The sequence below is a fragment of the Equus asinus genome, chromosome X, assembly GCF_041296235.1.
Source record: "Equus asinus isolate D_3611 breed Donkey chromosome X, EquAss-T2T_v2, whole genome shotgun sequence".
Lineage (NCBI taxonomy): Eukaryota > Metazoa > Chordata > Mammalia > Perissodactyla > Equidae > Equus > Equus asinus.
The window spans coordinates 35,379,582-35,395,860 of record NC_091820.1 but is presented as its reverse complement, the minus strand read 5'-3'; the positions used below and the strand labels follow the sequence as shown (position 1 = coordinate 35,395,860).

Sequence of the window (16,279 nt, the reverse complement as noted above, 5' to 3'; positions counted from 1 at the left end):
CGTCCCACATACCACAACTAGAAGAACTCACAACGAAGAATATACAACTATGTACCGGGGGGCTTTGGGGAGAAAAAGGAAAAAATAAAATCTTTAAAAAAAAAAGAAATACTTCTTTATATGTACTATATATTTATAATGACATAGATACATATTATACATTTATGTACATATACTTCTTCTATATATACATGTGCTGTTATGCATTTACTTTCCATCTATCCATGTCACTACACATAGTTCCACCTCACTTAACTTTTTTAAACAATGGTATAACATTCCATCGAATAGATACAATTTAATCATTTATTTTTTGTAAACTAGTAATTTTAAATTATGCAATTAATGCATAAACATGAAAGCAATTCAGAAGGATAGAAAATTAAAAGTAATTGTTGTGTTAACACCCTCCCACACCCCATCCCACTCCCCAAACACTGTTAAGTTCCTGGTTTTAATTCTTGTGATCATTGCTATAAATAACTTGTAAATAATATACTTATCTATTTTTTGACTTAGTAATTTAAAAAAAATTTAATTGTTTATATATTTTTTATTGAGGTAACATTGGTTTATAACATTATATAAATTTCAGGTGTACATCATTGTATTTCTACTTCTGTATAGACTACATTGTGTTCACCACCAAAAGTCTAGTTTCCATCTGTCATCATCGATGATTTAATTATTATAGACAATACCTATTGACTCATTGCTGTGAAGGGTGAGGAAATTATTATATTTTCCATTTCCTCCACTTTTCTTCCCTGTACACCTCCCAGTTTTTATTACTTAAATTACTTGTTAACATTGGCAGAGTTTATAACATCTGTATTTAGTTGCACATGGTTTGTAGGTTGATTTGAAGAATTGAAATCAATAAATAGCATTTATGTTATGATTATATGTTATTCGATGATCATGTAATGTGACTAGAACCATTAAAAAATGAAATGTAATTCCCGTCATTTAAACTTTGTTGCTCAAAGTAGACTCTTCTAAGTGTCACAGTCAAATGGATTCTTTTGTTTGTTTCAAGTGTTCATTGCTATAGCTGGGTCAAACTTATCTGCCACTGTTTCTGGTGTCCTAGAATTCCTTCCCCTCACCCCAAAATGCTTCTATGAGTAATATTTTTATTTATTTTTATTTTTATTTTTTTGAGGAAGATTAGCCCTGAGCTAACATCTGCTGCCAATCCTCCTCTTTTTGCTGAGGAAGACTGGCCCTGAGCTAACATCTGTGCCCATCTTCCTCTACTTTATTTGTGGGATGCCTACCACAGCATGGCTTGCTAAGCCGTGCCATGTCTGCACCCGGGATCCGAACGGGCGAACCCCAGGCCGCCAAAGCCAAACGTGTGCACTTAACCGCTGCACCACTGGGCTGGCCCCATAAGTAATATTTTTAAATATGTTGCATGGGCGACTAATTTGGTTTTTTTTTTATGTCTAAAAGTGTCTTTATTTTGCGTCACACTTGATTAAGTACAGATGATAGGATCAGTTTGAGTTAATTTTTATATATGGTGTGAGATAAGGGTCCAGCTTCATTCTTTTGCTTGTGGCTATCCATTGTTCCAGCATCATTTGTTATTCTCTTTGTTGTTGTTATAAATGGAATTGTTTTCTTCATTTTCTTTTCAAGTTTTTCATTGCTGGTATATAGAAATACAACAGATTTTTGAGTGTTGATATTGTATCCTTCAACTTTGCTGAGTTTGTTTATTAGCTCTAATAGCTTTTGGTGTATTATTTAGGATTTTCTATATAATATATAAGATTATATCATCTGTGAATAGAGAATTTCGTTTCTTCATTTCCTGTTTTTCTTATCTATTAATTTTTCATTTCATGCTTTCCATCTCTTTGTCCTTTTCCCTTTTGTACTGGGAGAATTTCTCAATTTTTAACCTGTTTCCAATCTCCCGTTCACTATTTTTTTATGTCAGGGATTACATTTTTAATTCTAGTAACTGTAGTTCATTCTTCTCATGGATGTAGTATATTCACATATATCTCTGAAGATATTAAAGTCTTATTCTGTGCTATTAATGCTGTTTCCTTGATTATTCTTCTGTTTGTTGAGTTTAGTGTTTTCTTATAGTGTTGATTTACCGTGTTTGGTGATTCTTAGCTTGTACTGATTTTTCTTTTTCCTCCATAAGATTCTGTCTGTAAATGCTATATATAATTACTGTAGCCTTCCTCCAGTAATTGTGGGAAAGGCGTGGGACATACTTCCTGGCACTGGATGTTGAAACTTGTGTTTAATGCCGCCCAGAGGGCGGCCTAGTAGCTAGTTTTCAAAGGTAGAAGGGCTTCCCCTTCCTCTTGGATGTGGTGTTCTCCCTATATTGCTGACCTTTCTCTTGGCCACAAACATTTTCCTCTCACCACTCTTATTTGGGAGCAGATGGCTCTGCTGTCTTTTGCTTGCTGTGGAGGTGGGGAGGGAAGGGGCAGAACTGCCTGGCTGTTCCTTCTTTGGTACCCCAACCAGTTCATTTTTTCATTCAGTGAATACTGAGCAGTGAATAAGTCAAGATCTCTTTTTTTGTGGAGCTCACATTCTAGTGGGGGAAGATAGACCCTAAACAAATAAGGTAATTAAAGTAAAGGGTTATGATAGAAAGACTGGGGGGTTACTCTATATAGGGTAGTCAAGGAAGGACTTGTATATGGTGGTAACATTTGACAGGTGGAGACCTGGTCAAGGAACCAAAAGAAAGCCAGTAAGTAGGAGAGTCATGAGATGATGTTGAAGAGACAGATAGGAGACAGATGTGTATAGCTTTGCAAGCATTCTAGCCAACCACCCATCCTTTGAGTTGGCCAGGGCTCTCTCCTGCTGCCCATATCTGTCACCCGTTTGCAGCATTTTGAAACAGTTACTGCATATGTCATGGGCTGCTTTTTCCTCGTGTAGTCATATACACATGTGTCTACATCTGTTTTTCCTGTTTTGTTTGTGGATTTGGATTGGTAAGGGAGGCTAGAACTTGTATTTAATTTACCATCTTGATCCAGTTATTACTTATTAAAAATCTTTTCTGTAATTTCAGTGGGACCAATGTAACACTTTCTAAATTGTAATATTATTAAATGATCTTTTTTCTCTTCATGAGTGGGTTTGCTTTCTAGTGAGTTAATATCAGACTCTCCACCAGAAGTAGTTGTCACACAAAGTAAAGTTTATTGGCAGCAAATAGGAGACCATGCAGAATCACTTCCAAAGTTGTGGCTCTTCCCTAGCACAGGACAGCAGGGGCCTTTTATTTTGGATGGGGAATGAATATTCAAAAGGGAGAGGGGGGTATTCACTTGCACAGGCTCAGTTGGAAAACATGCTTCCGTATACATCACATGTTATGGTAATAAGTCCTAAACTCCTCCCAGGGCGGAGATCTTAGCATTAAAAATGAGGCAAAGGTCATCTCTTGGGCACTTTTCTGACCATTTACACAGCCATCGCTCTCGTGGTGAGGTTTGGTCTGGTTCAGGGTGCTTGGTGATTGCATCTCTTAACATAACAAAGAAAAAAACCAATTTAGAGAAACAGTTAAATGCTTCTGAAAGCTCCCTTGAGTTCCTCGGGGCAATTAGTCAGTGACATTATTACTAGTCCAAAATGGGACTTTGAAAAATAAAAACTGATTGTTCAGAATTTTACTTTCAATAACTGCTGACCTGCCCTAAGTGTTAATAATGCTTACCCAAGACTGCAGTATACTTAGTGCTGCTTAGGCTGTCTTCCTTTAAACAAATGCTAAATCTCATTCTTTGAGCTTTTTTTTTTTTTTTTAAGATTTTATTTTTTCCTTTTTCTCCCCAAAGCCCCCCGGTACATAGTTGTGTATTCTTTGTTGTGGGTTCTTCTTGTTGTGGCATGTGGGACGCTGCCTCAGCGTGGTCTGATGAGCAGCGCCATGTCCGCGCCCAGGATTCGAACCAACGAAACACTGGGCCGCCTGCAGCGGAGCGCGCGAACTTAACCACTGGGCCACGGGGCCAGCCCCTGAGCTTTTTTTTTTTTTAAAGATTTTATTTTTTCCTTTTTCTCCCCAAAGCCCCCCGGTACATAGTTGTGTATTCTTCGTTGTGGGTTCTTCTAGTTGTGGCATGTGGGACGCTGCCTCAGCATGGTCTGATGAGCAGTTCCATGTCCGCGCCCAGGATTTGAACCAACGAAACACTGGGCCGCCTGCAGCGGAGCGTGCGAACTTAACCACTCGGCCACGGGGCCAGCCCCACATTCTTTGTGCTTTTAAATACTCTTTAGTTTTCTAGGTTAGCAGTGGCCATTCTCATGTTTCCAAAAGTATTTGTGGTTGTGTATATTAATTTTTTATATTAATTATTACAGGAAATTTGTTTTTAAAGTACTCATTTAGAGTACAACAGTTAATTCTGGCTTTTTGCAGGGAGGGATGGGAGGACAAGTAGAGGGGAGAGTGATTTTATAGCCAGCTGTGGCCTGATGTTAACAATTTTTAGAACATGACTTTGAAATGATTTAGAGGTCCATTGTAAATTTCTGTGTGCTTACATAAATAAGAAACTTGATTTGGGTAATATTCCTCTGTAAATCTAAATGCCTAGATATCTTGTTTTTCTGTGTTATCATGTGTGTTGGGCATCTTTAACTAACACTCTTAAATAATAGCATAAATGAAAAATTTCATTTCAAGAGCATGGGGTTTCAGTAACCTTTTTTAGTAAATTGGTGCATATGAAGAAAATAATTTTAGTTTTAATTTTCAGTTTTCAAAGTTGCTATAATGAAAATATTCTAGAGTGGAAGATTAATTTTATTTATCTAAAGTCTAAATAATATTTTTAAAGAAAGGGGAATGCTTAATTCCTATAAGTTGAATACTTTGGGTTCAGTCTGATATGGTACTATTAATGCAAGTATACATAGCATTCTATTTTTGATTACTGATTACTCCATACAGGAACTCCAATGGTATAAACAAACAACTGCTCTACCTTACCTAAATTATTACCACTTTGATTTTTCTCTTTTTATCTCCATTAGGAGATGTCCCCAGATGCTTCACTTCCAGGGGATCCAGAGGCCTATCCTGCTGCTGTGTCAGGCGGTGGAGCCATTCATCTGCAGACAGGAGGTGGATATTTTGGCCTAAGCTTTACTTGTCCTAGTCTCAAAAATCCTATTAGCAAGAAATCCTGGACTCGCAAATTAAAAAGCTGGGCATACAGGCTACGGCAGTCAACCAGCTTTTTCAAGAGATCAAAAGTCCGTCAAGGTAGTGTGCTTACAGTCAGGGACATAGACTAGGTAACATCACTTTTCATTTAATTCTGGTGGTTTTTTTTTGTTATTGTTCATACACAAATCTTGCCACTTTTTCCATGTAGCCCATGTATGTGACATATACCATTAACGTCATGCCATTTTATTTTTCTTTTTGTAACTAATTTGGTTTTACAGTTATTCATTTCATATAGATACTAAGTCTTGGGTTAAATTTTGCAATGTCTGATTTAGAGTTAGGGACTTCTACAGTGTTGCTTATTACATTAACACTTTTTAATTGTCTAGCAGGAGTTAAGCTTTTTCTACTTTTCTTCATTTTTGGTAATGTAAACAAATTTAGTCTTAACAAACAATTTTCTTTTTTCTGCTTACAATTTGGCAAAACTTGCAGTGGAAACAGAAGATAGGAGATCAGCAGTTGCTCCTGATCCCATTCGACTGACAGGAGAGTCCACAGCTGATACCAGGGCTTTGAGTAGATGTAAAGCCATGAGTGGATCATTTCAGCGGGGTCGGTTCCAGGTTTGTGTCTTTGGTTGAATTCTGATCTATAAGGACATAAAAGGTAAAAGTATTGAAGATCTTGGTCTGTAGATGATACTTATTTTAAATGTAGATCACATCATATTTAATTTGTTCCATTTATACATATCCCCTCACTTTTTGAAACTACCCAGTAAAGGTGAGTCTAAAGAAATGGGGATTTTAGTAGGTGGAAGAGAGCACAGAAATGGGTCATCTTTTGGTGGGTGGTTGGGTCATCTTTTTTTATAAACCTTTTTTATAAAACATCCTTTAGAATCTTGGTAAATTTAATTATGGAATTCTTTTTCATTATGAAGTTTTATTTGAGCAATATGAAGCCAACTCTATTTATCCAAGAGGCCCAGTTGAAAGACTTTGAATATGGGGAGTATAGATGGAAGTTTTAAGTTTTGGTATTATCAATGTATACATTACAGCAGACCATCCACTTGTCTGTGCCATATATTGATATTGAATTTCTTTATGGGTTTACTCTTTGGTTAGGCAGAGTCAGCCACTGTTGCCTTTTTATATCTCAGGTGATTACAGTTCCTCAGCAGCAGTCAGTGAAAGTGACATCTTTTGGAGTGGAACACATACCAGCGTTCAATGAAATGACAAGCCATTCTAGTGAAGAAGGCTTTACTGAAACAGCAAAGTCTCATTTGGTAGAAATGGAACCTGCCACACATAATCCACAAACTTCATTTTCTTCTCAGAAGTTACAATTTCTTCACGAAACCTTTAAAGAAGACAAAAGAATTCCCAAACAAGGTGACAAATTCTCATCTTTCAGCACAGCTTGTGAGACTGATGTTTCTTCCATGACCCCAGAAAAAGAATTGGAAGAAAATTCAGCCATAGGAAGTAGCATGCAGTCTGGATCTGAACTGTTGGTTAAAGAGATAGAGATACTTACAGTTGGGAAACAGCCTGGTTCTGATAGTGAATTTTCAGCCGCTCTTTCTGGGAAAGGGAAGTCAGTGGCAAAGACTGGTCCAGAGAGTGATCAGTGCTTACCACTTGATGAAGAAAAAGCCTATGCTCAAGCACAGAGCTCACTCTTCTATTCGCCATCTTCCCCAATGAGCAGTGATGATGAGTCAGAAATAGAGGATGAGGACTTGAAAGTGGAGCTTCAAAGATTGCGAGAAAAGTAAGGACTGTTTCTCTTTTGTCACAAATCTGATTGCCCTGGGTTTTATAGAACTAAGTATTTGATTGGTAGCTGATTTAGAATTGGTGACATTTTAATGATTGACAACAACAAAGATCATCAGATCCCACAGGTTAAGGGCTCAGTCCCACAAGACTGCCCCCTCTTCAGATGCCAGTTACAAGTTCAGGTAGTGTTACCTATGCTTATGACCAACCTGTTATAAATCGGAGGTTCTCATGATCCCCTCCTCCGATTTGGTTAATTTGCTAGAGTGGCTTACAGAACTCAGGAAAACAGTTTACTTACTAGATTAGCAGTTTATTTTAAAAGGATACAACCCAGGAACAGCCAGATGGCAAGGTATAGGGGAAGGGGCGTGGATCTTCCATGCCATCTTGAGAGTGCCTCTCTCCCAGCACTTCCATGTATTCACCAGCCTGGAAGCTCTTTGAACTTCAGGGATGTTTAGGGAAGCTTCATTACAGTAGGCATGATTGATTAAATTATTGGCCTTTGGTGATTAATTCAATCTCCAGCCCCTCTACCCTTCCCAGAGGTGGGGAGAGAGGGGCTGAAAGTTCCTGCTCTGTAATCACAGGGTTGGTTCCCCTGGCAACCAGTCACCCCATTCTTAGGGGCTTTTCAAAAGTCACTTCATTAACATACACTCAGTTGTGATTCAAAGGGACTTGTTATGAATAACAGGACACTCCTTTCACCTTTATTACCCTGGAGCTATTTCATATAGGAACTGGACCTATCTGAGGACAAAAGACCAAATATCATAACAAAAGATTTTCCCATTACTTTTGTCACTTAGGAAATTACAAGGGTTTTAGGAGCTGTGTGCCAGAAGCAGGGACAAAGACCAAATATATATTTTTTATTATAAATCATAATATCACAACAGTAAAAAGGCACACAAAACAGTCTCCTATTTCTTATGCCCTAATCTCATTTCTCAGAGGCAATCACTGTGAACTGTTTGGTATGTATCTTGCCTGTTGATGGGTTCAGGGGAGGCTGCCCCAAGATGCACCACTCTGGTATGCGGGTTATTTTGAACTGAAGACAATAAAGTCTCAGAAGACTCAGGAAGAACATTTAGCCTTCCCCCAAACTGCCTAAAAGAATTTAACGCAGAAGGCCTGTTCCAAGAAGGAGCTAATACCATGAGATAACTATAGTATAATGTAAAATAGATGTGATAAGAAAGGCCCCAACAAGCCCATCTTATCGAAATCCAAAATCCTGTCTCTGGGCCACATTCTTTCTAGGGTGGCCCAGTAAACAGTTGTCTAACAAACATTTGCTTTTCCATCTCCATGTGAATTTCCTTCCTCACCTTTGAAGTCCCAAATCACTACCCCTTTGTCCGAAACATCCTCCTTTGTTCTTAGTCCCCTACACTCATTTTTCTATTCATTTACAAATATACAGTTTTTGCTTTTTACAAAAGTGGGATCATAATATACATGTTATTCTACAATTTTTTGACTTGACATTGTCACCTATATATATATTCATGTTTGCACAAATAATCTTTATTCCATACATTGGAATACCAGGTAGCCATTTAAAGTTTAATTTCTCCTTAATGGACATTTCAGTTTTATCCCATGTTTTGCTTATGTAAACAATGTTGAAGTGAACATCCTTATATTTTTACATACTTAGCTGAATATTTTTATGGGATAGATACCTAAAAGTAGAAGTGCTGGCTTAAAAGATGGGTACATTTTAAATTGATAGGTATTGCTAAAATTGTCATCCAGTGTAGCTATACCATTTTACACACCAAACAAAAATAAATGAAAGGGCCTGTTTTCCCACTCTTAACATTGGACTAGATATTATCGATTGTTTTAGTTTTATTCCAAACAGATGAATTAAAAGTATTTTTAAAAAATAAAATAGTGATTTTGTACATCATCTCATATTTATTGGCTACTTGTATTTCCTCTTCTGTGGAGTTGGCTTTTCATATTCTTTTTGCTTTATCCTATAAGGTTGTTTCTTTTTTTCTTATTGAGTTTTAGGAACTATTTATATATTCTCAATATTAACCTTTTACTTATATTGCAAATATTTTCTTCCTGTTTATACTTGCAACATATAATAAAAGGTTAATATTATCAATACCATGTGACTCTAAATTTTGTTTTATTGTTTTCCACTATATTGAAGTTTTAGAAATTTGTTTTTGTCAATTTATTTACCTTTTTATGTCTGATTAGTTTAATGTTATACGTAGGAAGGCATTTCCCATCCTAAAATTGTGAAAATATTCTCTATTTCCACATTCTTAATCTAAATTCCTTGTTAAACTTTACTTGTACTGGTATAGAATTTCTTGGCTCATCTGTGTGGTGCCAGGGCCATTAAAATATTTTCTGCATGATTTTCATTCAGACACATTCAAGAGGTGGTAAATCTTCAAACCCAGCAGAATAAGGAGCTGCAGGAGCTCTATGAACGCCTTCGGGCAATTAAAGATAGCAAAGTCCAATCATCAGAGATTCCTCTGCCACCTGCATCACCACGTAGACCAAGATCTTTCAAAAGCAAACTTCGCAGTCGCCCCCAGTCCTTGACACAAGTGGACAATGGTGCAGTTGCTACAGGTAAATCAATCTTAAAGGCGATTTAAAAAAACTGGTCAAAGATCAGCAAAATTAGAAAACTGATAATACAATTTATTTTCTATTAAGCTAAGATGATTTAAAGAAGTACACATTATTCTTAAATTTTTTTCTACCTTTTTGGTGTTGAATGTTCTTTTATGAAATAATGGTGAGGATAGATGGTAGATTTTGGAGAGCAGATGAGTGTGTTGTATGTTTTCATTTGGAAAACAAGCACCTGGAAGCCCAATTTCAATCCCCAAAATAGCTTCTGAAATGCTATCAGTCAGTGGGAACCACTGATCTAACATTTAGAGTGTGTTGACGAGTTTGTTGCTAATCAAGATCATCTTAAAAATATAATCATGTTCTATCTGATCTATCTGATCTTTGTTTATTTATTATTTATGAGAGTATTAGAAAAATGTCTTTGATTTTGAAAAAAAGAGGATCAGTCTCTACTTAACTAATGAAGAAGTTGTTAATCACGTCAGATTTCCTTGGCTACATATGCATTGTCAAGGTGGGCATTTGAGGGTGATATATATGAGATCTCAACAGAATTTGTGGTAGGCAGAATAATGGTCCCCCAAAGATGTCCATGTGCAAATCCCTAGAACCTGTGACTATGTTTGGTTATATGGCAAAGGGGAATTGAGGTTGTAGATGGAGTTAAGGTCGTTAATAAACTGACTTTAAAATAGGGAAATTTTACACAATGTTATAAACCAATGTGACCTTGATAAAAAAAAAATAAATCCCTCTCTTGTATGATTAAACCTAAAAAAAGCAAAGAAAGATAAAATAAAATAGGGAAATTATTTGGTTGGGCCCAATGTAATCATAAAGGTCCTTTAAAGTGGAAGAGGAAGGCAGAAGAGAGGGTCAAAGAAAAGATGTGAGGATGCAGCATTGTTAGCTTTGGAGATGGAGGAGGATTGGGCCACAAACCAAGGAATGCAGGTAGCCCCTTAAAGCTGGAAAAGGCCAGGGAACAGATCTATTCTAGAGCCTCCAGAAGGAATGCAGCTCTGTTAACACCTTGATTTTAGCCCAGTGAGACCCATGTCAGATTTCTAACCTACAGAACTATGAGATAATAAATTTGTGTTGTTTTAAGCCATCAATCTGTGGTAATCAGTTACAGCAACAATAGAAAACTAATACAGAGATCAAGAACAGGAACTGTGCTTTGATGATCCTCATAAAGTTAGAACTGAAGGGTAGACTTGGATTGAGGGCAGCTTTGTGGATTGAGCAGCAGAAGCATGTGGACTTTCAGTCTAATGCTCTGCCTTTAATTACTATACTTTATTTTATTCTGTTTTCTTCCCAAATGGCTTGCTCTTTTTATGTAGTTTCTGTTTCCCCAGAACTTTGACTTTCAGATGGCTTTGGCTTGTTATGATCCCAAAGCATTGTTTTACTTTCAGATCTCTGCTTAACTAGCCTTTGTCAGATTCCAGAGAGAGAAAATTTGACTGACCCTGCTCATCTTTTTCATGCCAAATCATGAGTCAAAGGCCATTGCCTGGCCTATTGGTGGACTCTTCTCCAGGCAGGTGTCCACCTGTTTTGGTTCTCAGCCTATCAACAGTGATGCCATCAGCTAGGAATGCCCTCAACCTTTCCCCTGACTGGAGGCAACGTTGTGGCTGGACCCGCTCTTGTGGTTCTTATTATGATTGCAAGATGTGCCTCAGCAACAACTATCAGGGAACTTTGATAAAACTAGGTTTATTATTCACAGGTTCTGGATGGTACATGGCATGCCTATGGACACACAGCGAGAGGTTGCAAGTTGAGGGGGAGGGGAGAGAGACCTGGGGTTCTGCCTTTATTGGGATCGTGGGTGGGGTACCTAGGGTTTCACAGGTTCACTCTTGACTGGTTAATTTAAAACCAAGAGTCAGAATTAAGGTGTGGGAAGGGAAAAGTAGGGTCACTCACATGATCAGTTGTCTAGGTCAACCAGGCTTTTTAAAAGGGAAACTTAATGGGTAGGGTGGCCTAGCACTTTATCTAGTTGTGTAGCTTTCCATATGTTTATTCTAGATGGATGTCTTTGAAATGGATGCTTTGGCATTCAGAAGCTTAATGTCAGTCACTTAGACTACAATCAAAAAAGCTTATTGTCAGGCGCTTACACTACACTACCTCTTAAAATCAACAAGAGCCAGAAGCATGGGATCTCGTGGTAAAAACATGCCTTTTGAAACTGGCTTTTTTGACTCAGAACATTGTCTTTGAGATTCTTCATTTTGTGTTAGAATAGCTTGTGCCCTTTTTATTGCTGAGTAATATTCCATGGTGTGGATATATTATAACTTGTTTATTTATTCACCTGTTGGGGACATTTGGGTTGTTTCCAGTGTTGGGCTTTACAAATAAAGCTGATGTAAATATTCACATACAGCTTTTTGGGTGAACATAAGTATTCAATTCACCTGGATAAAATACCCAGGTGTAAGACTGCTGAGTCACATGTATATTTAAAATTTTTAGGAAACTGTGAAAATGTTTTCCCAAGCAGCTATATCATTTTCCATTCCCATCAGCAATGTATGAGACTTCTAATTTCTCTAGATGCTCTTCAGCACTTGGTATTATCAGCATTCCTTATTTTAGCCAATCTAATAGGTGTGTGGTGGTATAATGTTTTAATTTTCATTTCCCTAATGGTTAGTAATGTTTAACATTCTTTTCTTGTGCTTATTTGTAGTCCATATATCCTGTTTGGTGAAGTGCCTATTCAAGTGTTTTGCCATTTTTTGTAACCTGTTTTTTAGAAGGATTTATAAAGGATTGGTGTTAATTCTTCCTTAAATATTTGGTAGAATGAAACAGTAAAGCCCTCTGGGTCTTGGTTCTATATAGTGGATGTTTTAAAAATACGAATTCAATCTCTTTGCTTGTTATAGGTCTGTTAAGATTTACTCTTTTTTGAGTCAGTGCCTCTGATTTTATAGAAATCTGACCCTTTCATCTAAGTTATATAATTTCTTGGTGCACAATTGTTCATAGTATTCTCTTATAATCCTTTTGACTTCTGTAAGATTTGTAGTGATGTCCCCTCTTTCATTTTTTACTTTAGTAATTTGAGTCTTCTTTCTTTTTTTCTTGGTCAATCTTGTTAAAGGTTTGTCGATTTTGTTGATCTTTTCAAAGAACCAACTTTTGGTTTCATTGATTCTCTTTATTGCTTTCCTCTTCTCTTTTTCCACTCTAATCTTTATTATTTCCTTCCTTTTACTTGCTTTGAGTTTAGTTTACTCTTCTTTTTCTAATTTCTCCAGAATAAACTTAAAAAGACCCATGCCTAGACACATTGACTTTCATCAGTTTAATTATGATATGTATAGGTATGGATCTCATTGGTATTTTTCTGCTCCTTTCTCTTTGCCTTTTGGGACTCCCATTATGCATATTTTGTCATTCTTGATGGTATTCCACAGGTCTCTGAGACTCTGTTCATTTTATTTCATTCTCTTTTCTTTCTGTTTATCAGAGTGGATTTTTTCATTAACTGGTCTTCTTGTTGGCTGATTCTTTTGCCCACTCAAATCTGTTGTTGAGCCCCTCTCATGAATTTTTTATTCCAATTATTGTACTTTTCAACTCATAATTTCTTTTTTAAAAAAAATGATTTCTTGCTCTTTACTGATATTCTCTATCTGGTGTGAGACATTGTTATACTTTCCTTCAATTTTTTAGGCTTAGTTTCCTTAAGTTGTTTGAATGCATTTAGAATAGCTGATTTTAAAGGCTTTATCTACCAAGTCTAAAATCTAGGTCCCTTTCAGGATGTTTTCGTTGACTTTTTTCCTGTGTATGTGGCATACTTTCCTGTTTCTTTGCATGTCTCTCAATTTTGTGATGAAAACTGCATGTTACAGATAATATATTGAAACATCTCTGGTACGAGATTCTTCTGCCCCCTTCCTCAACAAGGTTTGGTGTTATTGCTGTATTTTGTTTGTTTATTATTTCTGTTGCATTTTCTTGTTGCTACTTATTTGTTTAGTGATTTTCCCAATCCCAGACTGATTCTGTATTCCCTGCAGTGTATGACCATTGAGTTCTTTGCTAAGTTTTAAAAAAAATTTTTTTTTATATTAAGCTTAGTATGCTAGGGTTCACACCTTGGCCAGTACATTTAGTGGCGAGCCAGTGGTTGAAGATTTCATTAAATGTCTTGTCTAGATGTTTTTGCCAAGGGGATCCTTATGTAAGAAGGCATGCCTTCAAGCTTCAGTTTACAAGACAAGCTTTGAATTTACCACCTGTTTGTCTAGAAACTCAAGTTCAGTCAGAATTGAGTGACTGGTACCTTCTTCTTTCTCAGGTCTTTCCTGGCATTGCAGACATTTATATGCCCAGGAATATGTCAGAGGTTTTTAAAGTTTCCTATGTTCATCTAGTTGTCCTAGAATTCCTTTTCAGTTCTAGACCAGGCTCTTGTTTGCCCCAACTGAAGTCATAGCCTTAGGCATCTGAGTTGTTGCCAACATTCTCCTATTGTTTCAGTAATGCCCTGGAGGGTAGCCCCCGATTCTTCCCCAAACCCACCACACCCAGGCTTGGCTAGGCTGAGCTGAGCTCTGAGTGAAATCAAATATCTTACACACTCTGAGAACAGAGATTTTTCCAGGTTGCTGCAAATTCAGACAAAATATTGATTGTGCTCTGGGGATCGTGCTTTTAAGGGAGCTCAAAAAGAGGTCTAATCTCTCCATTGTCTGCAATGCTGCTGGCTTTTGGCTGCCACAACACTGAATTGGGAAGGAGGGGGGATGGGAATTGCCACAAGTTAGTATGTCACAGATCTCAGTACAGTCATGTGTTGCTTAAGGATGGGGATACATTCTGAGAAATGCACCATTAGGTGATTTCATAGTTGTGTGAACATCATAGAGTGTACATTAACCTAGATGGTATAGCCTACTACACACCTAGGCTATATGGTACTAATCTTATGGGACCACTGTCGTATATGCAGTCCATCGTTGACCAAAACGTCATTATGTGCCACATGACTGTAGTTTGTCTTGGGTAAATTATTTTTATTTCCTTCTGTGTCTTTGGATAATTGTCAGAGTTCTGAAATGGTTGGTTTTAGTTGTTTTGCCCATATTTTCATTGTTTTAAAAGCAAGTTCACCTAGTCCCTACTCTGCATTTTTTAAAGTTGTTCTCCCTCTTTTTCTATTTGCTGAGAAAGTTTGTGTTGAATTAGTATTATTTCTTCTTTAAATGTCTAGAAGAATTTTCCAATGAAACCATCTGGGCTCAGAGATTTTTGGGGGGAAGTTTTTCACTACAAATTCAAATTTTAATATTACTTATAGGATTATCCTGTTGGGTGAGTTTTGGTAGTTTGTGGTTTTTGAGGACTTGGTCCATTTTATCTAAGTTGTTGAATCCTTGTGTTTAGAGTTGTTCATTATTATCTTTTGAATGCCCTGGGAATCTGTAGTGACATCACCTTTTTCATTCCTGATATTTGTAATTTGTGTCTTCTCTTTTTTTTGTTTTGTTAGTCTTAATAAAGGTTTATCAATTTTATTGATCTTTTCAAATATCCAGTTTTTGCTTTTATTGATTTTCTCTATTGTTTTCCTGTCTTAATTTCATTGATTTCTGCTTTTATCCTTATTGTTTCCTTCCTTCTACAAGCTGTGCTTTTATTTTGCTCTTTTTTCTAGTTTCTTAAAATGGAAGCTTTGATTATTGATGTGAGATCTTTCTGTAATACAAGCATTTAACGCTATAAATTTTCCTATAAGCACCACTTTGGCTGCATCTACTAAGAATTTTTTAAATGACCTCTGGGAGCTAGCCCTCTAGCCAAGTGGTTCAAGTTCCACATGCTCCACTTCAGCATCCTAGGTTCGTGGGTTCAGATCCCAGATGTGGACCTACTCCACTCACTAGCCATGCTCTTGAGGCATCCCATATTCAAAACATAGAGGAAGATTGGCACAGATGTTAGCTCAGGGTGAATCTTCCTCACCCAATACATTAGTAACTAAAGTCCATATTTTACTCTGATTTCCTTAGTTTTTACCTTATATCCTTTTGCTGTCCCAGGAGCCCATCCAGGATACCACATTATATTTAGAGGTTATGTCTTCTTAGACTCTTCTTGGCTTTAAGTTTCTCAGAATTTCCTTGTTTTTGATGACCCTGACAGTTTTGAGGAGTACCAGTCAGTTATTTTGTAGAAAATTTGTTTTTGAACACTTCTTTACTTAGAGGCACCAGAAAATGCTCCAGGCTTATCTTGTATATTTCCTACCCCAGTACTTGAAGCCACCATTTCCACAAGGAGCCCTAATTCCTTTTATTGGTGAATGGATTAGAAACCAAGATCTGAGTCCTTGATGTGCTCATTGCTACTGGGGTGTCTTGCTTCTAGGCCATCTTAGCTAACAGATAAGGAAATATATGTATTCATACTAACCCATATATATCCACATCTATGAATATTTCTATATGTAACCATCTATATCCTATTAAGGTAAACATGCATCATATTGATATTTCCAACTGTCATAATGTACCATATGGATCATCATAGCCTTCTTTCCTTGCTTATCTGTAAGCTCCCACTCCAACAGTGAGAAACCTGGCTCCTGCCATATTCCATCCATTTACTTAATTGTTCAATTCCAGTGTAGGGTATACTG

The 16,279-nt window shown here is 37.0% G+C and overlaps 1 protein-coding gene and 1 long non-coding RNA gene across 5 annotated transcripts in view; one reads left to right on the top strand and one right to left on the bottom strand.

Moving 5' to 3' along the window:
- Positions 1–16,279, top strand: part of WNK3 (WNK lysine deficient protein kinase 3) — a 168,468-nt gene that overhangs the window by 134,401 nt on the left and 17,788 nt on the right. For 3 of the 4 annotated variants that reach the window (XM_070501994.1, XM_070501995.1, XM_070501993.1), the window contains exons 18-21: positions 5,041–5,272; positions 5,675–5,805; positions 6,348–6,964; positions 9,380–9,591. In XM_070501994.1, coding sequence (XP_070358095.1) covers positions 5,041–5,272; positions 5,675–5,805; positions 6,348–6,964; positions 9,380–9,591 — 1,192 coding nt within the window. The remainder of the gene's footprint in view (positions 1–5,040; positions 5,273–5,674; positions 5,806–6,347; positions 6,965–9,379; positions 9,592–16,279) is intronic. The other variant, XM_044763043.2, reaches the window with a different exon arrangement.
- The window catches only part of LOC123282338 (uncharacterized), a 38,705-nt gene continuing 22,892 nt past the window's right edge, over positions 467–16,279 (bottom strand). The window contains exons 2-3 of the long non-coding RNA XR_011499618.1: positions 5,656–5,831; positions 467–3,522 (exon numbers count right to left, since the gene is read on the bottom strand). This is a non-coding gene — a long non-coding RNA (uncharacterized lncRNA). The remainder of the gene's footprint in view (positions 3,523–5,655; positions 5,832–16,279) is intronic.